The sequence below is a fragment of the Salmo salar genome, chromosome 01, assembly GCF_965601325.2.
Source record: "Salmo salar chromosome 01, fSalSal1, whole genome shotgun sequence".
NCBI lineage: Eukaryota > Metazoa > Chordata > Actinopteri > Salmoniformes > Salmonidae > Salmo > Salmo salar.
The window spans coordinates 30,005,440-30,023,867 of NC_138291.1; the positions used below are offsets into that span (position 1 = coordinate 30,005,440).

The 18,428-nt window shown below is 42.1% G+C and overlaps 2 protein-coding genes across 6 annotated transcripts; one reads left to right on the forward strand and one right to left on the reverse strand.

Moving 5' to 3' along the window:
• Nucleotides 1-55: 55 nt before the first annotated feature.
• LOC106596550 (ankyrin repeat and SOCS box protein 2) lies at nt 56-13,305 on the forward strand. Of its 4 annotated transcripts, none has more exons than XM_014187862.3 (9): nt 56-975; nt 6,812-7,037; nt 8,613-8,782; nt 8,987-9,142; nt 9,275-9,520; nt 9,714-9,885; nt 9,971-10,565; nt 10,679-10,832; nt 12,570-13,305. In XM_014187862.3, exons 1-9 carry the CDS (start codon nt 798-800, stop codon nt 12,731-12,733), a joined length of 2,061 nt encoding a protein of 686 aa, XP_014043337.2. In that variant the 5' UTR covers nt 56-797; the 3' UTR covers nt 12,734-13,305. The 4 variants fall into 4 exon arrangements, with proteins under 4 accessions (XP_014043337.2, XP_014043369.1, XP_082829524.1 ...); XM_014187894.3 differs by lacking the exon at nt 56-975 and adding an exon at nt 6,566-6,637; XM_082973398.1 differs by lacking the exon at nt 56-975 and having other exon boundaries at nt 6,703-7,037.
• A 621-nt stretch (nt 13,306-13,926) lies between these two features.
• On the reverse strand, nt 13,927-15,193 carry LOC106596761 (protein FAM181A). Of its 2 annotated transcripts, none has more exons than XM_014188046.3 (2): nt 15,100-15,193; nt 13,927-14,850 (listed from the first exon to the last, which is right to left on the reverse strand). In XM_014188046.3, the coding sequence occupies exon 2, from the start codon at nt 14,767-14,769 to the stop codon at nt 13,927-13,929; it is 843 nt and encodes a 280-aa protein (XP_014043521.1). In that variant the 5' UTR covers nt 14,770-14,850; nt 15,100-15,193. The 2 variants fall into 2 exon arrangements, with proteins under 2 accessions (XP_014043521.1, XP_014043558.1); XM_014188083.3 differs by having other exon boundaries at nt 14,954-15,145.
• Between the last annotated feature and the right edge of the window lie 3,235 nt (nt 15,194-18,428).

Genomic DNA, 18,428 nt, shown 5'->3' on the forward strand with positions numbered 1-18,428 from the left:
GAAGCATTTGGTTGCAGTCATTGCAGCTAAATATGGCACAACCAGTTATTGTAAGGGGCAATAATTTTTTTAAACATGGGAATTGGGTGTTGCATAACTTTAATTAAATTAATAAAATAAGTATGCATTTTGTTTTTATTTGTAAACTCAGGTTCCCTTTCTCTAATAATAGGCTTTGGTTGAAGATCTGATACCATTCAGTATCCAAAATATGCAAAAATCACAAAAGGGCAAATACTGTTTCATGGCACTGGCTTATGTTTTGTGTGCAAATAAGATCTAATTAGAAATACTTACCTCTTATAACAGGTGTGTGATTGACATTTTCATCTCTATTTCAGGGGGAATATATCATTTAAACGTTTAATGTCAGTGTAGTGCTAAAATTCTTAGTCCATTACAAACTTAACTTAAGCTGCATAATTGTGCAATATAATTTAAATGCAAATCATGATGCATCCAATTCTCATGGGCCTACGATATGATTAGGCCTATTCAATAAAAGTTTATCATGACATAAGGATTGTGGCCCAATGGTAGGCAAACCTCTAAGGGATTTGCAAAGCTGAACAGATGAGCTATCATGCATAATGCATACGATTATAAAAGTTGATAGTTACATACCTCAAATTGCGTTACAAAAATGTTTTTCATTCTGTTTTCCTCTTGCAGTTTAACAGGAGGGTCGTCTTTATTTATAAAAGGAAGAGTCCGTATCTGTCGGTGTTGCAACTGAACTCCAATAAGTTTATAAAACTTAGCACTTGCACTTGTTGTGTTCCTGAAATAATGGTTCCATGCACACGAACAAGAGAGCGACAAAGGTCTTTCCGGATTTGGGTGTACAACTGAACTTGTGTTACATGTTGCCCGGGAACCAGAGGGGAGGCAAGAGGGAATGCGAGCGGAGCGTTCTCCGTTGTCATAGCACCTGCGGGGAGGCGTTCAATTTCACAGATGGAAAGCAAGTGAAAGGTACTCCATATAATGCATACTTTGCCTTGATAAGTTGTTGACTGACATTGAGAAATAATTTGTGTTTGCAATCTAGATAGAACAAATATTGTACATTTCATTTTGAAAATATAGATGTCCGCATGCATGGTCAATAATTGTTAGGTATCCAACCAACTTGATCAGCACCAGCATTTTTCTTCATCCTGTTATGACTTCAGATAATTTTCCAGATACAGTAGGCATGGGTCTAGTTCATGTGACACCAAAAAATGAGACGCATTTAATTTATCTCAGTAGGCTACAGTTTCAATGAAACAAAGTATCAACTGAATATCAATTTGGGTTGCAATTAATGATATGTATTACACCTAGATGACTAGGAGTTCTGTTTTGAAGCCACCATATAGCCATTTTGTTACTTCTCCATTGTTATAACAAATATATACGATTTTGGAAGCTACACCACCGGTCAAAAGTTTTAGAACACCTACTTATTGAAGGGTTTTTCTTTATTTTTAAAATTTTCTACATTGCAGAATAATAGTGAAGACATCAAAACTATGAAATAACACATATGGAATCATGTAGTAACCAAAAAAGTGTTAAACAAATGAAAATATATTTTATATTTGAGATTCTTCAAATAGCCTCATTTTTTTCTTGATGACATCTTTGCACACTCTGGGCATTTTCTCAACCAGCTTCACCTGGAATGCTTTTACAACAGTCTTGAAGGAGTTCCCACATATGCCGAGCACTTGCTGGCTGCTATTCCTTCACTCTCCGTTCCGACTCATCCCAAAACCATCTCAATTTGGTTGAGGTCAGGGCGATTCTGGAGGCTAGGTCATCTGATGCAGCACTCCTTCACTCTCCTCCTTGGGAGAATAACCCTTACACAGCGTGGAGGTGTGTTGGGTCATTGTCCTGTTGAAAAACAAATGATAGTCCCACAGGGGCGGCAAGTAGCCTAGTGGTTAGACCATTGGGCCAGTAACCGGAAGGTTGGTGGATCGAATCCCCGAGCTGACACGGTAAAACTCTGTCGTAATGCCCACTGTTCCTAGGTTGTCATTGTAAATAATTATTTGTTCTTAACTGACTTGCCTAGTTAAATAAAATTACAAATGAAAAGCCCAAAACATATGGGATGGCAAATCGCTGCAGAATGTTGTGGTAGACATGCTGGTTAAGTATGCCTTGAGTTGTAAATAAATCACACACATTGTCACCAGCAAAGCACCCCCACACCATAACACCACCTCCTCCATGCTTTACGGTGGGAAATACACATGCGTCTCACAAAGACACGTCAGTTGGAAGGAAAAATCTCCAATTTGGACTCCAGACCAAAAGACAAATTTCCACTATTGTCTAATGTCCAATGCTCGTGTTTTTCAGCCCAAGGAAGTCTCTTCTTATTATTGGTGTCCTTAAATAGTGGTTTCTTTGCAGCAATTCGACCATGAAGGCCTGATTCACACAGTCTCCTCTGAACAGTTGATGTTGAGATGTCTGTTATTTGAACTCTGTGAAGCATTTATTTGGGCTGCAATTTCTGAGGCCGGTAACTCTAATGAACTTATCCTCTGCAGAGGTAACTGGGTCTTCCATTCCTGTGGCGGTCCTCATGTCTGTAAGCTTCTGATAGGCTAATTGACATCATTTGAGTCCATTGGAGGTGTAGAAAGAAATCAGCCAAGACCTCCACACGTCTGGTTCATCCTTGGGAGCAATTTCCAAACGCCTGAAGGCACCACGTTTAGCTGTACAAACAATAGTACGCAAGTATAAACACCATGGGACCATGCAGCTGTCATACCGCTCAGGATGGAGACGGGTTCTGTCTCCTAGAGATGAACGTACTTTGTTGTGAAAAGTGCAAATCAATCCCAGAACAACAGCAAAGGACCTTGTGAAGATGCTGGAGGAAACAGGTACAAAAGTATCTATATCCACAATAAAACGAGTCCAAAATCGACATAACCTGAAAGGCCGCTCAGCAAGGAAGAAGCCACTGCTCCAAAACCGCCATAAAAAAGCCAGACTACGGTTTGCAACTGCACATGGGGACAAAGATTGTAGTTTTTGGTGAAATGTCCTCTGGTCTGATGGAAACAAAAATAGAACTGTTTGGCCATAATGACCATCGTTATGTTTGGAGGAAAAAGGGGGATGCTTGCAAGCCGAAGAACACCATCCCAACCGGGACGCAAGGGGGTGGCAGCATCATGTTATGGGGGTGCTTTGCTGCAGGAGGGACTGGTGCACTTCACAAAATAGATGGCATCATGAGGCAGGAAAGTTATGTGGATATATTGAAGCAACATCTCAAGACATCAGTCAGGAAGTTAAAGCTTGGTCGCAAATGGGTCTTCCAAATGGACAATGACCCCAAGCATACTTCCAAAGTTGTGGCAAAATGACTTAAGGACATAAAAGTCAATGTATTGGAGTGGCCATCACAAAGCCATGACCTCAATCCTATAGAAAGTTTGTGGGCAGAACTGAAAAAGCATGTGCAAACAAGGAGGCCTACAAACCTGACTCAGTTACACCAGCTCTGTCAGGAGTAATGGGCCAAAATTCACCCAATTTATTGTGGGAAGCTTGTGGAAGGCTACCCGAAACGTTTGACCCAAGTTAAAAAATGTAAAGGCAATGCTACCAAATACTAATTGAGTGTATGTAAACTTCTGATCCACTGGGAATGTGATGAAAGAAAAAGAAGCTGAAATAAATCATTCTCTCTACTATTATTCTGACATTTCACATTCTTAAAATAAAGTGGTGATCCTAACTGACGTAAAACAGGACATTTGTACTAGGATTAAATGTCAGGAATTGTGAAAACTGAGGTTAAATGTATTTTGCTAAGGTGTATGTAAACTTCCGACTTCAACTGTATATATTTTTTGAGAGTACTAATGTTACTGTCCCCACTACAGCAAAGACAGTCAAATACGTGTAATTTTGTCCTTGAAACATTTTTACTGAAATTCTGTAGAATTCCATTTATTCCTATGGAGGACAGCTCCTTTTGGATAGCGCCAATATGGCGGCCGGTGCCTTCGAAGCCTCTCAATGGTCATTCATTACATAGTATCAGCAATCCAGGGTTTATACACATTATTTGTGGCAATGGGCCAGTTTATAATCTACACCTCAAACTCTTTCAACAGTGTGTGTCTATCAAGTCAAATCAAATTTTATTGGTCACATACACATACTTAGCAGATGTTATTGTGGGTGTAGCGAAATGCTTGTGTTTCTAGCTCCAATAGTGCAGTAGTATCTAACAATACCCACATCTAAAAGTAAAAGAATGGAATGAAGAAATATATAAATATTAGATCAAGCAATGTCGGAGAAGCATTGACTAAAATACAGTAGAATAGAATACATTATATACATATGAGATGAGTAAAGCAGTATGTAAACATTATGTAACAATGTAAATCTGGCTCTGATGAGGACCGCCACAGGAATGGAAGACCCAGAGTTACCTCTGCTGCAGAGGATAAGTTCATTAGAGTTACGAGCCTCAGAAATTGCAGCCCAAATTAATGCTTCAGAGAGTTCAAGTAACAGACACTTCTCAACATGAACTGTTCAGAGGAGACTGTGTGAATCAGGCCTTCATGGTCGAATTGCTGCAAAGAAACCACTACTGAAGGACACCAATAATAAGAAGAGACTTGCCTGGGCCAAGAAACACCAGCAATTGACATTAGACAATAGTGGAAATTTGTCCTTTGGTCTGGAGTCCAAATTGGAGATGTTTGGTTCCAACTGCCATGTCTTTGTAAGACATAGTGTGAGTAAACGGATGATCTCCACATGTGGTTCCCACCGTAAAGCATGGAGGAGGAGGTGTTATAGTGTGGGGGGCTTTGCTAGTGACCCTGTCTGTGATTTATTTAGAATTCAAGGCACACTTAACCAGCATGGCTACCACAGCATTCTGCAGTGATACACCATCCCATCTGGTTTGGGTTTAGTGGGACTATAATTTGTTTTTCAACAGGACAATGACCCAACACACCTCCAGGCTGTGTATGGGCTATTTAACAAGAGGGAGAGTGATGGAGTGCTGCATCAGATGACCTGGACTCCACAATCCCCCAACCTCAACCAAATTGAGATGGTTTGGGATGAGTTGGACCGCAGAATGAAGGAAAAGCAGACAAGTGCTCAGCATATGTGGGAACTTCTTCAAGATTGTTGGAAAAGCATTCCTCATGAATCTGGTTGAGAGAATGCCAAGAGTGTGCAAAGCTGTCATCAAGGCAAAGGGTGGCTACTTTGAAGAATGTCAAATATAAAATCAATTTTGATTTGTTTCACACATTTTTGGTTACTACATGATTCCATATATGTTATTTCATAGTTTTAATGTCTTCACTATTATTATACAATGTAGAAAATAGTAAAAATAAAGAAAAACCCTTGAATGAGTTGGTGTTCAAAAACTTTTGACCGGTAGTGTATATAGGACAGCAGCCTCTAAGGTTCCAGGCTGTATCACATCCGGCCGTGATTGGTCCCATAGGGTGGCGTACAATTGGCCCAGCATCGTCCGGGATTAACCAGTGTAGGCCGTCATTGTAAGTAAGAATTTGTTCTTAACTGACTTGCCTAGTTAAATAAAAAATAAAATAAATAGAAATAAAAATGGTGCAGGATTGCGTAACCGGGTGGAAGCCGGCTATTTAACACTCTGATGTCCTTGAGATAGACTGAAAAACAGCTTCTATCGGTCCCAGCTGATGCTCTGCAATTTTCAGCAAATATAATTTAGGAAAGTTGCTATGCCTGTTGTAAGGAGATATGTTGATAAACCTGTTGTTCAGAAAGGCCGTACATGTGACATTTAGAACTTGAAGCCAGGATTTTCCCAATCAAGTGAACATTATGCTAGTTACCGTGGTGGTGGTATGTTTTAGGACGTAGGCCTAGTGGTAATGGTATGAGATTGGATTACATTTACTTGACTGTAAAGTTAGACAGAAAATAGCAATCAATCTAAAATCAACCCACAGCCTCAACCAGTGTTATTGTCTAATAATAACAGATCTTGAAAATATGCTTTGGGGTGCTCTGGAAACCAAGCAGAGTAGAAATGGTGTACTGAGACTGTCAGAAAAAGCTTTGGGAATTACATAGATGGAAAAATTCTGCATTACCTGCATAATACTTATGTTAATCCATAAATATGTTTTAGCCTATATGCTTTTTTATATATATATACTGTAGAAGGCTTTTGACTTCCCCATAAATAGATTTGTAAAATTTCTAATCAAAGGCATTTCATTTTGGCAGAGTTAATCTTGTTATTTCTGGATGGTGACTGTTTATTTTCTTAAGATTGAGTGATTTATCTTATGTCACAAAAGTTGATGTATATCACCGGGGACTGTAATTCAAGCTGTTCTATGGGTGATTGTAATACTCCTTCATAACCTCTGCCGTAACCATGCAAGCCTTCAAGACAGAGAGAGGCTTTTAGTGCAGCAGAACCAAGTAGAACCAAACAAAGCTAAACATGTCCTTAAAAGGCATCACCACTGCTGGGGCTGCTTGCTCTCTGTCGTCTGGCAGCACAGATAGTTGTTTTCTCTCACATCAACACAGGAGTGACTGGCCCTGAGTTTACTCCACATGCCGAAAACGTATGACTGTATGTTGATGCTGCTTAAGTTTGATACTGCATAAGTTTGTTGTGAGCTCTATCTCTCCCATCTTATTTCGTGACTGTAGGATTTTGAAGGGAAATTCTCACTTCTATGTTTGATGACTGAGTGGAATATTTTGTTTAATGATGAATTCATTCATGCTGTTAACTACCTTCCAGGTCCCTGTGTTGCAACTCCAGGACCAACAGGCTCATCACTGGGCTACGAGGACAACAGGGAAGTGTTGCATAACCTAGTTGTTGAGTGCAACATGGTGACCACCAATGGGACCATCCCAGCCAGCCTGTCCAGAACACTATGCCAAAGACAGAATATCGATAGCACGGATACCTCTAACTCTCGGACTCACCCCACTGCAATCCACTCATCCTTCAACTCTTTGAGGTGAGCCCAGAAAATGAAGATGACTTTTTAATGCCTCTGTTGTTCAAAATAATTGAGTGCATTATACTATATCAGATGTGTAACAATCTGCAGGATCAGGTACATGTTATTTCTAGTTAAATAAAGGTTAAATACAATTTAAAAAATGCACGTAGTTACATCAAAGATAAGGAAGTAAAATTCTGAACCCCTGTCACTATATGGTGGGTTATACAACAGCTGTAGGCATCAAACTCTGAAGGGCAGTATGTTGTATTCTAAAGCTGCAGTGTTCAAAGCTTAGACAATAGTCACTTATGCTCATATTGTTAAGATTTCCATGCTGTCAGCGTTTTTGCACTAAAGCCATATGGTAAAGAAGGTGCCATTTGACTTCTTTACCAAATGGGGTTGGGTTTATAATTTAGTTATAATAACCATTGCATTTTTTTGACATTCTCACGTTATTGACAATTCCAGTAGCATTAACATAATACCTATTTTAAATGTATCATAATACAAAAACACCTGCCAGTTCAGTTAGGAAATGCCATAATAAAAACTAATGGGGTGGAGAACAGATGCCCAAGGTATCCTGATGCAATTCACTAGCAGTTCTGGGGGGGGGGGGGGGGGGGCAGTGCCCCTGTGACAACAATTTTGGACCCCCTTGTTGCTCCCCTAAATGTGGAGTATGAAATCATTTTTACAAAACAAATTTTTGCTATCGTTCTTTTTTTATTAGACAGTGGCAACGCGGAACATGGTATTTTGCCTGCTAATGCCTGCAATGCAGTGAAGAAAACGATATGACAACAATAACGTCTAATGTAACTGGCCCTCTAACAGTACAACTGGCCCCAGCTTGGCCCCCCCAGTTGAAATGGTCTAGAACCGCCACTGATGCAATTTGCTTTTTATCTTTGAGCGACTGATTCTGGAGTGCCTTGACATATATGGTATAGTAGCCACCACCCCCAACACACACATGTCAATGCAGTCCTAAAATAATCTCTGAAAGCACAGCTGAGCCCTGGCTTTCCTCCCCCGCTGTTGTCATTGCTCGACCGCTGCTCTGCCCGGTGTGTTCTCTACAACGCGTGTGGATCCGCTAAAATAATGACGAGATTTTGTTATTCTGAGTATCTATCGCAATTTCGTTATGGTGGGAACAAGGGCAACAGGTCTTTAAGCAAATTATCGATCGATGAGAAACGATGCGTTGAGCGGCGACGGCAGAACGACATTACGTCAGAGTCAGCGGAGTGAGTATTTTGCTGCTTGTGAAGCGCTGGGCAATCGGCCTATCAGTGATTTTATTTTAGTTGCCAGTGGTTAGATATATGGTTAGATATAATGGTTAGATATAATGGTTAGATATAATGGCCATAATGTGGCCTTGTAAATGAAAATATATTATCATTGATGATATAAGACCGATATTTTTCCTCGTTGTCTTTTTTATACACTGAAACAGTCCGCGGGGATTCTACTCATTATTTAAAAACATTAAAAACGAATTATATGAGAGAACTTGGTATCATAAACCTGCTTCTGCATTGTCTCTTCAAGTAATTTGCCATCCCTCTGTTGTAGGGATGTAGAGCCAATAGTGTTTGCCATCCAGAGAGGAGATGTTCAAGCTGTGAATGAGCTGTCAGTGGCTGCACCACTCAGCCTGATGAAAGAGAACAAAGACGGATGGATACCTTTGCATGAGGCTGCATATTATGGCCAAGCTGAATGCATTAAGGCACTGATGAAAGGTACATGTTGAAAGCATCATTTTTACAGTCTATCAATGTAAAGCCTTGCCTTTATTGTTGCGGTTGAATTAAATAGACTGGAGGGTCATGAAATGGTGGAAAGAAGACAACACACGTTTATATATTATCAAAGCTGTAAATGATGTTTAAGCATTGTGTGTTTACATTTGTGTATTGTAGCCTATGCATATATTTCTCCTCCAGCCCAACCAGGGTCAGTTGACAAGCGCACCCTCCAGGAACAGACTGCTCTGCTCCTGTCAGTTTCCGGTCAGCACTTGTCCTGTGTGCAGTGCCTTCTACAGGCAGGGGCAGACCCCGACATCAGCAGCAAGAACAAAGAGACCCCCCTATACAAAGGTACATCTCTCCACATAGGCTATAGCCTGAGAGTGGAAGATAATGATAGCTCTGTTTTTAGGTAGATGTAGACCTATTCTAAAGCATGGTATCTTCTGCCAGGCTAACCTAATGTCCTCTGATGCCTTCCAGCATGTGAGCGGGAGAACGTGGAAATAGTGAGCCTCATCCTGTCATTTGGGGCCACAGTGAACCAGAGGTGTAACCGGGGCTGGACAGCACTCCATGAGGCAGTGTGCAGGGACAACATGGAGATCTGTGAGATGCTGGTTAGGGCAGGAGCCACCATTAACCCTCCTAATACCTACAGCATCACACCACTAATAGTAGCAGTCCAGCAAGGACGTGTAGAGGCCCTACAGTACCTCATTAGGAAAGGTAGGGTTCACTGTATGTAGTTCTGTAATGTCTGAGATGACATGTATGGCCACATAATGCACCCATGCTATATGGCTGTTAATTATCACCTTATTGAGATAGACAATGGCCTCTTAAAGTGATTAAGTGATGTGTTCTTATGACAGTCAGTCAGTTCTTTGCGATGTCTCTGACATTGTGTTCTTTTCTCCAGGTGCTGACGTTAACATGCAGACGTGTGATGGTGCTACAGCCCTGTATGAGGCCAGTAAAGATGGCCACAGGGAGATAGTGGAGCTGCTACTATCTCACAACACAGACGCCAACAAACCCACCAAGACAGGACTCCTACCTCTACACATTGCTGCTCAGTATGGACACCATGAGTAAGTTAGAATGCACTATATTTCTCTTGTCATGTCTGTATTTTGTGTTACTCTTACGTACAGTACTAACGTCCACTTGTTCCAGGATTGTGTCCCTGCTTGTCCCGGTCACCAGTCGGGCCAGAGTTCGCCACAGTGGGATCAGCCCCCTCCACCTGGCTGCAGAGCACAACAGGGACATGGTCACAGCCATACTGCTCAAGATAGGAGCCGACGTCAATGCCACACTATCCCACAATCGCTCCATGCGGTATTCGGATCACCGCACCACACCACTTTACTTTGCCATTGCCAATGGGAGCAGTAAGACAATAGAAATGTTACTGAAAGCTGGTGCTAATCTGAGCCTGGACCCAGTCAACCCTCTGCTAGCAGCTGTAAGACACGGTTGTGCCAGGACTGTCTCTCTACTGCTGGAGCATGGGGCCGATATTAACACAAGCATCCCAGCCTGTCCTACCACCTTCCCTGGTGCAATTGTACTCTGCATGAATAACCTACCTCTTCTCAAGTGCCTTTTGGATAAGGGCTGTGATGCCCAGGCCTGCTTCAGATGTGCTTATGGTTGCGGCCCACACCCAGCACAGGACAGCATGGGCAGCATAGGCGTTGACATCAGCAATTGCACCAATGACATGTCTCTTCTAACCTGCACAGAACCTGCTGTCAGCAAAGTACAGGTAAGGCAAAGTAGACTCCTATTGCCGTGATTACAATTATTATGGGAACTTGATTTTTCAAGAAAGCATGATGCTCATTATCTTTTCTTTCTGTTCATCCTAATATCCCTTAGTTTTGTGAGTTGATCTCATCACCATCCATGTCTAACTGGGAAGGGCCCGTCGTAGACTTGCTGCTGGACTATGTTGGTAATGTTCAACTGTGTGCCAGACTCACCGAGGTCCTGGGCGGCCGGCGGGAATGGCCCAGCATCAAGGCCAAGTCATGTGAGTACATCTAGACACACACACATATATACATATATATATATATATATATATATATATATATATACTGCTCAAAAAAATAAAGGGAACACTAAAACAACACATCCTAGATCTGAATGAATGAAATAATCTTATTAAATACTTTTATATTTTCATAGTTGAATGTGCTGACAACAAAATCACACAAAAATAATCAATGGACATCCAATTTATCAACCCATGGAGGTCTGGATTTGGAGTCACACTCAAAATTAAAGTGGAAAACCACACTACAGGCTGATCCAACTTTGATGTAATGTCCTTAAAACAAGTCAAAATGAGGCTCAGTAGTGTGTGTGGCCTCCACGTGCCTGTTTGACCTCCCTACAATGCCTGGGCATGCTCCTGATGAGGTGGCGGATGGTCTCCTGAGGGATTTCCTCCCAGACCTGGACTAAAGCATCCGCCAACTCCTGGACAGTCTGTGGTGCAACATGGCATTGGTGGATGGAGTGAGACATGATGTCCCAGATGTGCTCAATTGATTTCAGGTCTGGGGAACGGGCGGGCCAGTCCATAGCATCAATGCCTTCCTCTTGCAGGAACTGCTGCCACACTCCAGCCACATGAGGTCTAGCATTGTCTTGCATTAGGAGGAACCCAGGGCCAACCGCACCAGCATATGGTCTCACAAGGGGTCTGAGGATCTCATCTCGGTACCTAATGGCAGTCAGGCTACCTCTGGCGAGCACATGGAGGGCTGTGCGGCCCCCCAAAGAAATGCCACCCCACACCATGACTGACCCACCGCCAAACCGGTCATGCTGGAGGATGTTGCAGGCAGCAGAACGTTCTCCACGGCGTCTCCAGACTGTCACGTCTGTCACATGTGCTCAGTGTGAAGCTGCTTTCATCTGTGAAGAGCACAGGGCGCCAGTGGCGAATTTGCCAATCTTGGTGTTCTCTGGCAAATGCCAAACGTCCTGCACGGTGTTGGGCTGTAAGCACAACCCCCACCTGTGGATGTCGGGCCCTCATACCACCCTCATGGAGTCTGTTTCTGACCGTTTGAGCAGACACATGCACATTTGTGGCCTGCTGGAGGTCATTTTGCAGGGCTCTGGCAGTGCTCCTCCTGCTCCTCCTTGCACAAAGGCGGAGGTAGCGGTCCTGCTGCTGGGTTGTTGCCCTCCTACGGCCTCCTCCATGTCTCCTGATGTACTGGCCTGTCTCCTGGTAGCGCCTCCATGCTCTGGACACTACGCTGACAGACACAGCAAACCTTCTTGCCACAGCTCGCATTGATATGCCATCCTGGAAGAGCTGCACTACCTGAGCCACTTGTGTGGGTTGTAGACTCCGTCTCATGCTACCACTAGAGTGAAAGCACCGCCAGCATTCAAAAGTGACCAAAACATCAGCCAGGAAGCATAGGAACTGAGAAGTGGTCTGTGGTTACCACCTGCAGAACCACTCCTTTATTGGGGTTGTCTTGCTAATTGCCTATAATTTCCACCTGTTGTCTATACCATTTGCTCAACAGCATGTGAAATTTATTGTCAATCAGTGTTGCTTCCTAAGTGGACAGTTTGATTTCACAGAAGTGTGATTGACTTGAAGTTACATTGTGTTGTTTAAGTGTTCCCTTTATTTTTTTGAGCAGTATATATATATATACACATACACACACACACACACACACACACACACTCAAACGGGAGGGACAATCTAACACAATTTCCCATGCTGTTTCCTCAGTGTCATCCCGTCCACTGATGCACCTATGTAGGTTAAGGATCCGTGAGCAGGTGGGTGTGTCCAGACTCAGGTCTTTGGACAGACTACCCCTCCCAGACAGACTGCTGCAGTACCTCAGCTTGCCCAGACACAGCTTTGATGACTTCTGCCCTGATGGCAAATAAGGCTTATCAGTGTCCTGTGTTGTGCCTTATAGTACATTACCTGTTTACAGGAGTTTGGGCTGTATGGGTTAGTAATTATTACTTGATAGTGTAAAATGTGTGTAATGGCAAAATATGTGTGTGTGTTGTTTGCACATTGCATGTGTGTATGGAAGTGAGCTGCAGATCTGAGTGGACGGGTTGACAAATGACAACAGATAGCCTAAAGACACAGCAGTTGATAATCTCTGAAGAAGTGCAACGAAACTGAGCTTAAGTGAAACTCAAGGTAATCTTTTAAAATACCTGTGTCATTTAGATGTTTAGGCCCAGGCAAACAAATGCAGACAATCAGTTTGATGGTTTATGGAATGTACTTGTATATTCAGCTCTAATTTTGTAATATGCTTTTAAGTTGTGTTTTCAACAGACCTTGTGCAATGAGTGTAGGCCTATATAATAGTCCGGTTGTTGTAATGTACTGTAAATGTCAGTGCCAACATGAATGATCCTGTATTGGAAAAGGTGCTGGAACCAAAGAAAAAAATCGAAACATCTGCATTTTATTTAAAAAAATACATGTCATTTCTCCATTTCACAAGTATTATTTACAAACAGAAAATATCCAGAGATTCTGGGGGGGGGACGGGGGGGGGGACGTCACTGTCAGTCTGTTTACCTTTTGTGGAAAAATATCAGTGAACTACAAGTCATTTCGATCAATTAGTTTTTAAATCAGTGTATTTAAGAAATATATAGCCTACATAAACACCATGAGGTAATCAACACACAAGCAGACCTCTCCCTCAGCATAGCTGATCACAAATAATCAAAGAATGGACAACCTCGAATGTCACTCCAATCCTATACCAACACATGTGAAGTATAGAATTAGAGAGAAGGATGATGAAGTAGTCTACATTTTTCAGTTTTATACAGTGCTATGATTTTATCACGAATTCCTCTTAGATTTTATGGAAGCCAAGTGGTAGGTAGGCTAAAGTTGCAGGTCTTCCAAGCAGAAATAGCCTATTTGGTCTGAAAGACTTAAGTGCTTATGACTGACTACTCTTAAAAAAAAAAGAGAAATACCAAGTTTTAAATAAAAACATATGGCATTGCAAAGTCAACTAATTCATATTTACATCTTCATTGTTGCTTATTTAAATGAAGAATTGTTTATTTAAATTATATTTATACGTGCATAATTGTGTTTAAATGAAGCCAAACACGCCGAACACGCTGAAAATCGATGAGGGGACCGTGGGTTTGGTCGGTATGGGTTTGACCACGACATGCGTTTGGTTATTATGTCCGTGTGCCATATCAGGCGTTTCAATTTCAGCCACTGCGGCTTTTCCCCAGAGTCCCACAGTTGAGTGGGGAACAACTATGTGACTCTGGAAGACGTGGTGTCCATGGTACTGAAACGGACAGCAGCCGCACACACTGACGTTGTGAGAGACCAAGTCCACGTTGAGCGGTTCTTTTTCGACAGAGACAAGTCGATTGGATTGGAACAAGGTCGGTTTTGGTTCCTGGTGATTTTTTATTCTTTTTTCAACCCTATTGATTCGGGTCACACCTTGGCTCTTATTCCATCCATACAGTGAAGGTTCTGTATTGGTTTGGGCTAACCGGGGTTCCTCCCAAAACGATGCAGGGAGTTGACGTTTCCTCATGGGTACCTGATCTTGCTTGCTGTTAGCACTGTCTGCAATTGGGTTCTGACCCATCCTTATGTTCTCCTCGTCTTGCGCACCCGAACACACTTTTTCATTGATGGGCGTCATGCTCTGGTGAAGTGTCTCCAAAGAATACGCGCTAGACTTGTCCACCATGGCTTTGACGATGCCAGACTCCGCGGACCTGTGTGTGTGGCATCTGGGCATCCGAGAGTATTTCTGAGAAAAACGCTTGAGCTGTTTCTGCAGGTATTTCCTGTGGTCCACAGAGCGCCTGCAAGGGGCTGATTTGTCCAGAGCCGCTTTGATGTCACTGGATGCCAAGTTTACAAAGTTCAGTAACGTTTTCACTTCACTGTCTGCACTTGCCATTTTAAACAGTGTGAAAGTGTAAATCTTTTAATCCACACTACCAAAAAAGTCCATGCAAATGATATTCTTCATCTTAAAAATCTGAGGAAAAAGTGAACGGCATCATAAGACTTGGGTAGCATGCTCAACCAAATGTGTTAGGGTAAATGGAAAACATATTAAGAACTTAATATAGCCTACTTACATTATTCGTTGTTCATGAAGAATCCCTCAATAATTACATTACATATAATTACGCATAATAACACAATAATTCGCCTACACAATTGCGCATAGCCTAACAAAACGTCGGTTGCAAGTTATCCATTCATATCCACAAATAGAACGTACCATGTCCCCTGTTGAGGATTCCCGTTCCTGTCTCTATTCCAGACGCAGTCTGACTGCTTCAACAAGTTGAATGAATATAAACTGCTTGTAGTTATGGTGCTTTCCTTGAACCAATCAGCGACCCCAGGCCCCTCACAATGCTCCCCAATCAGCCTCCAAGCGCCCAAGTATTGAATTCTTTGCCATCACAAATTGTTGTCATGGAGATCCCTCAAGAAAAGCAGCTAATATATGCAATATTTCTGCCCGGTCTTCCGCGCGCTCATGGAACACCCATACAATAGTTTATCCAAAAGTCTACATATTTCCCGTAGCATTATTATTCTGACTAGGCTGAAATGGACATGCTTCATCACTGCGAGACAACATTGGTTACATTCAACTGTTTTGTTCTAGACTCCCCCCTCCTAGAGTGATGTCAGATGTAGGATTTGGTTGGGGGGTGATCTAAAGAGCACATATCCATGGAAAGGGGGCTTGAGCGCTCAAGAATCTTGTCTTTCTATTTTCCCCCTCAATTGAGCGACACAAAAGCTGAATTACTCATTCAAACCTCGCGGGACAAAGGGAAAGGAGCTGGATAGCACTCCTGCATTTGTAGTCAAACATTTAGAGACTTAAATCGAGTCGTCATGAAGGAGAAAGAGTTGGACAAAGCCCATAGAATTGCCATCAGCAAACATTTTCCTGTGTCATATTAGTGGGTCTCCATTGCTCCTTCTGGCCGGCGGACAATAGCACAAGTTTGCACACTCGAATACTGTCACCCTGCCAACGGCAACAAGCGCCCAAAACAGGACAATCCCCGGAGAAAGCAGGCTCCGCGGGGAAGGTTGCAATAGAGGAGGAAAAAGGGACTTGTGAAATGTTAATTGAGCTCCATCCCCCTATTGAAGAAAAAATAGTACCTTTCGTTCCATTGAACTAGCTCCTCTTGGCAGCAGTGTGGCATGAGATGTGAGGAAACCGTTTGTCTGGTAAGTAACCTACACCCCACGCCTATATCCACCATACCGCTTCGCTGACCTCAGCCCTGACAGCAAGACGTTGTTTAAGCGCACCTGTAAAGTACTATAATATTCATATTTATTGACTTTTCAGAGTCAAATACACTGTATCTATTACATGTTATAGGCGTATCATGTTTTATAACTAATAATATACTAACGTGTTATTTCTCTCAGAATATGTAGCCTGAACTTCATAATGTCTGAATTACATATATCTTAACTTCTCCAGCCCCTGGTATGAAGGGTTGATCTGCTCATGCTGTCGGCACTTCGAGGCAACAGGACCCTATTTTCCATCTCTCCTCTTCTTCGTTCACCTTTCTGTTATTCTCAAAGGCCAATTAACAATGGTGCACCCCTCCCCTGCCCTGTCGACCTACTCCTGTGCTTTTGAAGTGACTGAGAAAGAGAGAGAAAGAGGAAGTATAGTGGCACCAATAAATCCTACTGTGTCCCTGTATTCATGCCAGTTTGAATAAAAATGATGAAGGTGAGGTTTATATTTTCAGATTGTATGTGATGTGTAATGGGACACAGGCAAGGGTAGATTGTAGAATAATAAAGTTCTGAACCTCATCAGACATGAGGTTTAGGGCTCCCTGGAGCGCAGCGGTCTAAGGCACTGCATCTCAGTTCTAGAGGCGTCACTACATACCCTGGTTCGATCCCGGGCTGTATCACAACTGGCCGTGATCGGGAGTCCCATAGGGCGGCGCACAATTGGCCCAGCCTCGTCCGAGTCGGGAGGGTTTGGCCGGGGTAGGCCGTCATTGTAAAATAAGAATTTGTTCTCTTAAGGATCGTACCCTTTTTTCCAACTTTCGCCTGTAATGTTCAAATCTAACTGCCTGTAGCTCAGGACATGAAGCAAGGATATGCATGTTCTTGATACCATTTGAAAGGAAACACTTTGAAGTTTGTGGAAATGTGAAATTAATGTAGGAGAGTATAACACATTCATCTGGAAAAAGATAATAAAAAACCAAACATTCTTTTAGTTGTTCCTTCATCTATGAAATGCAAAAAAAAGGCCACACTTTCAGATATTAGTCTAGCTGTAATTTAGATTTTGGCCACCAGATGGCAGCAGTGTATGCAACGTTTCAGACTGATCCAGTGAAGAATTACATTACTGCACAATAATTTGTATCAAGTATTTCAGGAGTTTGCCAAAATGTGCCGAATTGGTCAATTGATTCGTTTTCAAGTACATAACTATAGAGAACATACAAAAATGCTATGGTAATAAAAAAATCATGTTTACACACTCCCAGGAATGTCTTACATGATGGATCATTAGCTTATACACTAACTTTCACACATCTAGATGGCTGGGACCAGCAAGATTACTGAATGTAAGTACATTATTTACCTTCAGAGGTGAACGTATCAAACCAGTTGCCATGATAAAGGTTTTTGTTGTTGTTGTTGTGCACTCTCCTCAAACAATAGCATGGTATTTGTTTACTGTAATAGCTACTGTTAATTGGCCACTGCAGTTAGATTATCAATAGTATAAGCTTTCTGCCCATATAAGATATATGATGTCCCGGAAAGTTGGCTGTTGTATACAACATCATTCTAGTCACATTGGCGCACGTTGAAAACAACTGTCCCGGTTTAGGGACATCCATTCCGTAGAGGTTAACTGACTTGCCTATTTAAATAAAGGTTCAATAAAATAAATAAATAACATTTAACTGGAAAGGAAACACTAATCAAATCAAAGTCTGAATCACTGTAAAACACTGTTGTGCTTATCCTTGAATAATAACAATGTTATTACCCTAGTAACTCCAGATGCTTGTAGTCAGATCTTAAACACACACACCATTGTAACCACTTCAACCTCCCTGGTTCTTGGTTGCCAATAGGCCACTGTGTTGACAGCACAAGTCTCCCACTTGCCCTCTGACCCCCAACCAGCTCTGCTCCCAGACCCAGCAGCTGTCTCTCTGGGACTCCCACCAGCACTCTCATAAGCATACGGCACATCCACGTCACACACTCCAGACTGAGGTACTTCTACACCACAAAATTGCTAACATATTACGGTAACAGTTACCATTATGACACGTTATGACACAATTTCTTTAGTATTGACATTGTATTCACTTATTTATGTTCATGATATCAAATCCAAACACATATTGTATCATAATAATATGGTGTTTTTAGTATTCAAGGCTCTAACCACTTAACCCCATAATTTTCATGTGTTGATGCACAAGTATTCATATATTTTGGTAAATTGGGGTGGCAGGTAGCCTAGTGGTTAGAGCGTAGGATCAGTAACCGAAAGGTTGCGAGATTGAATCC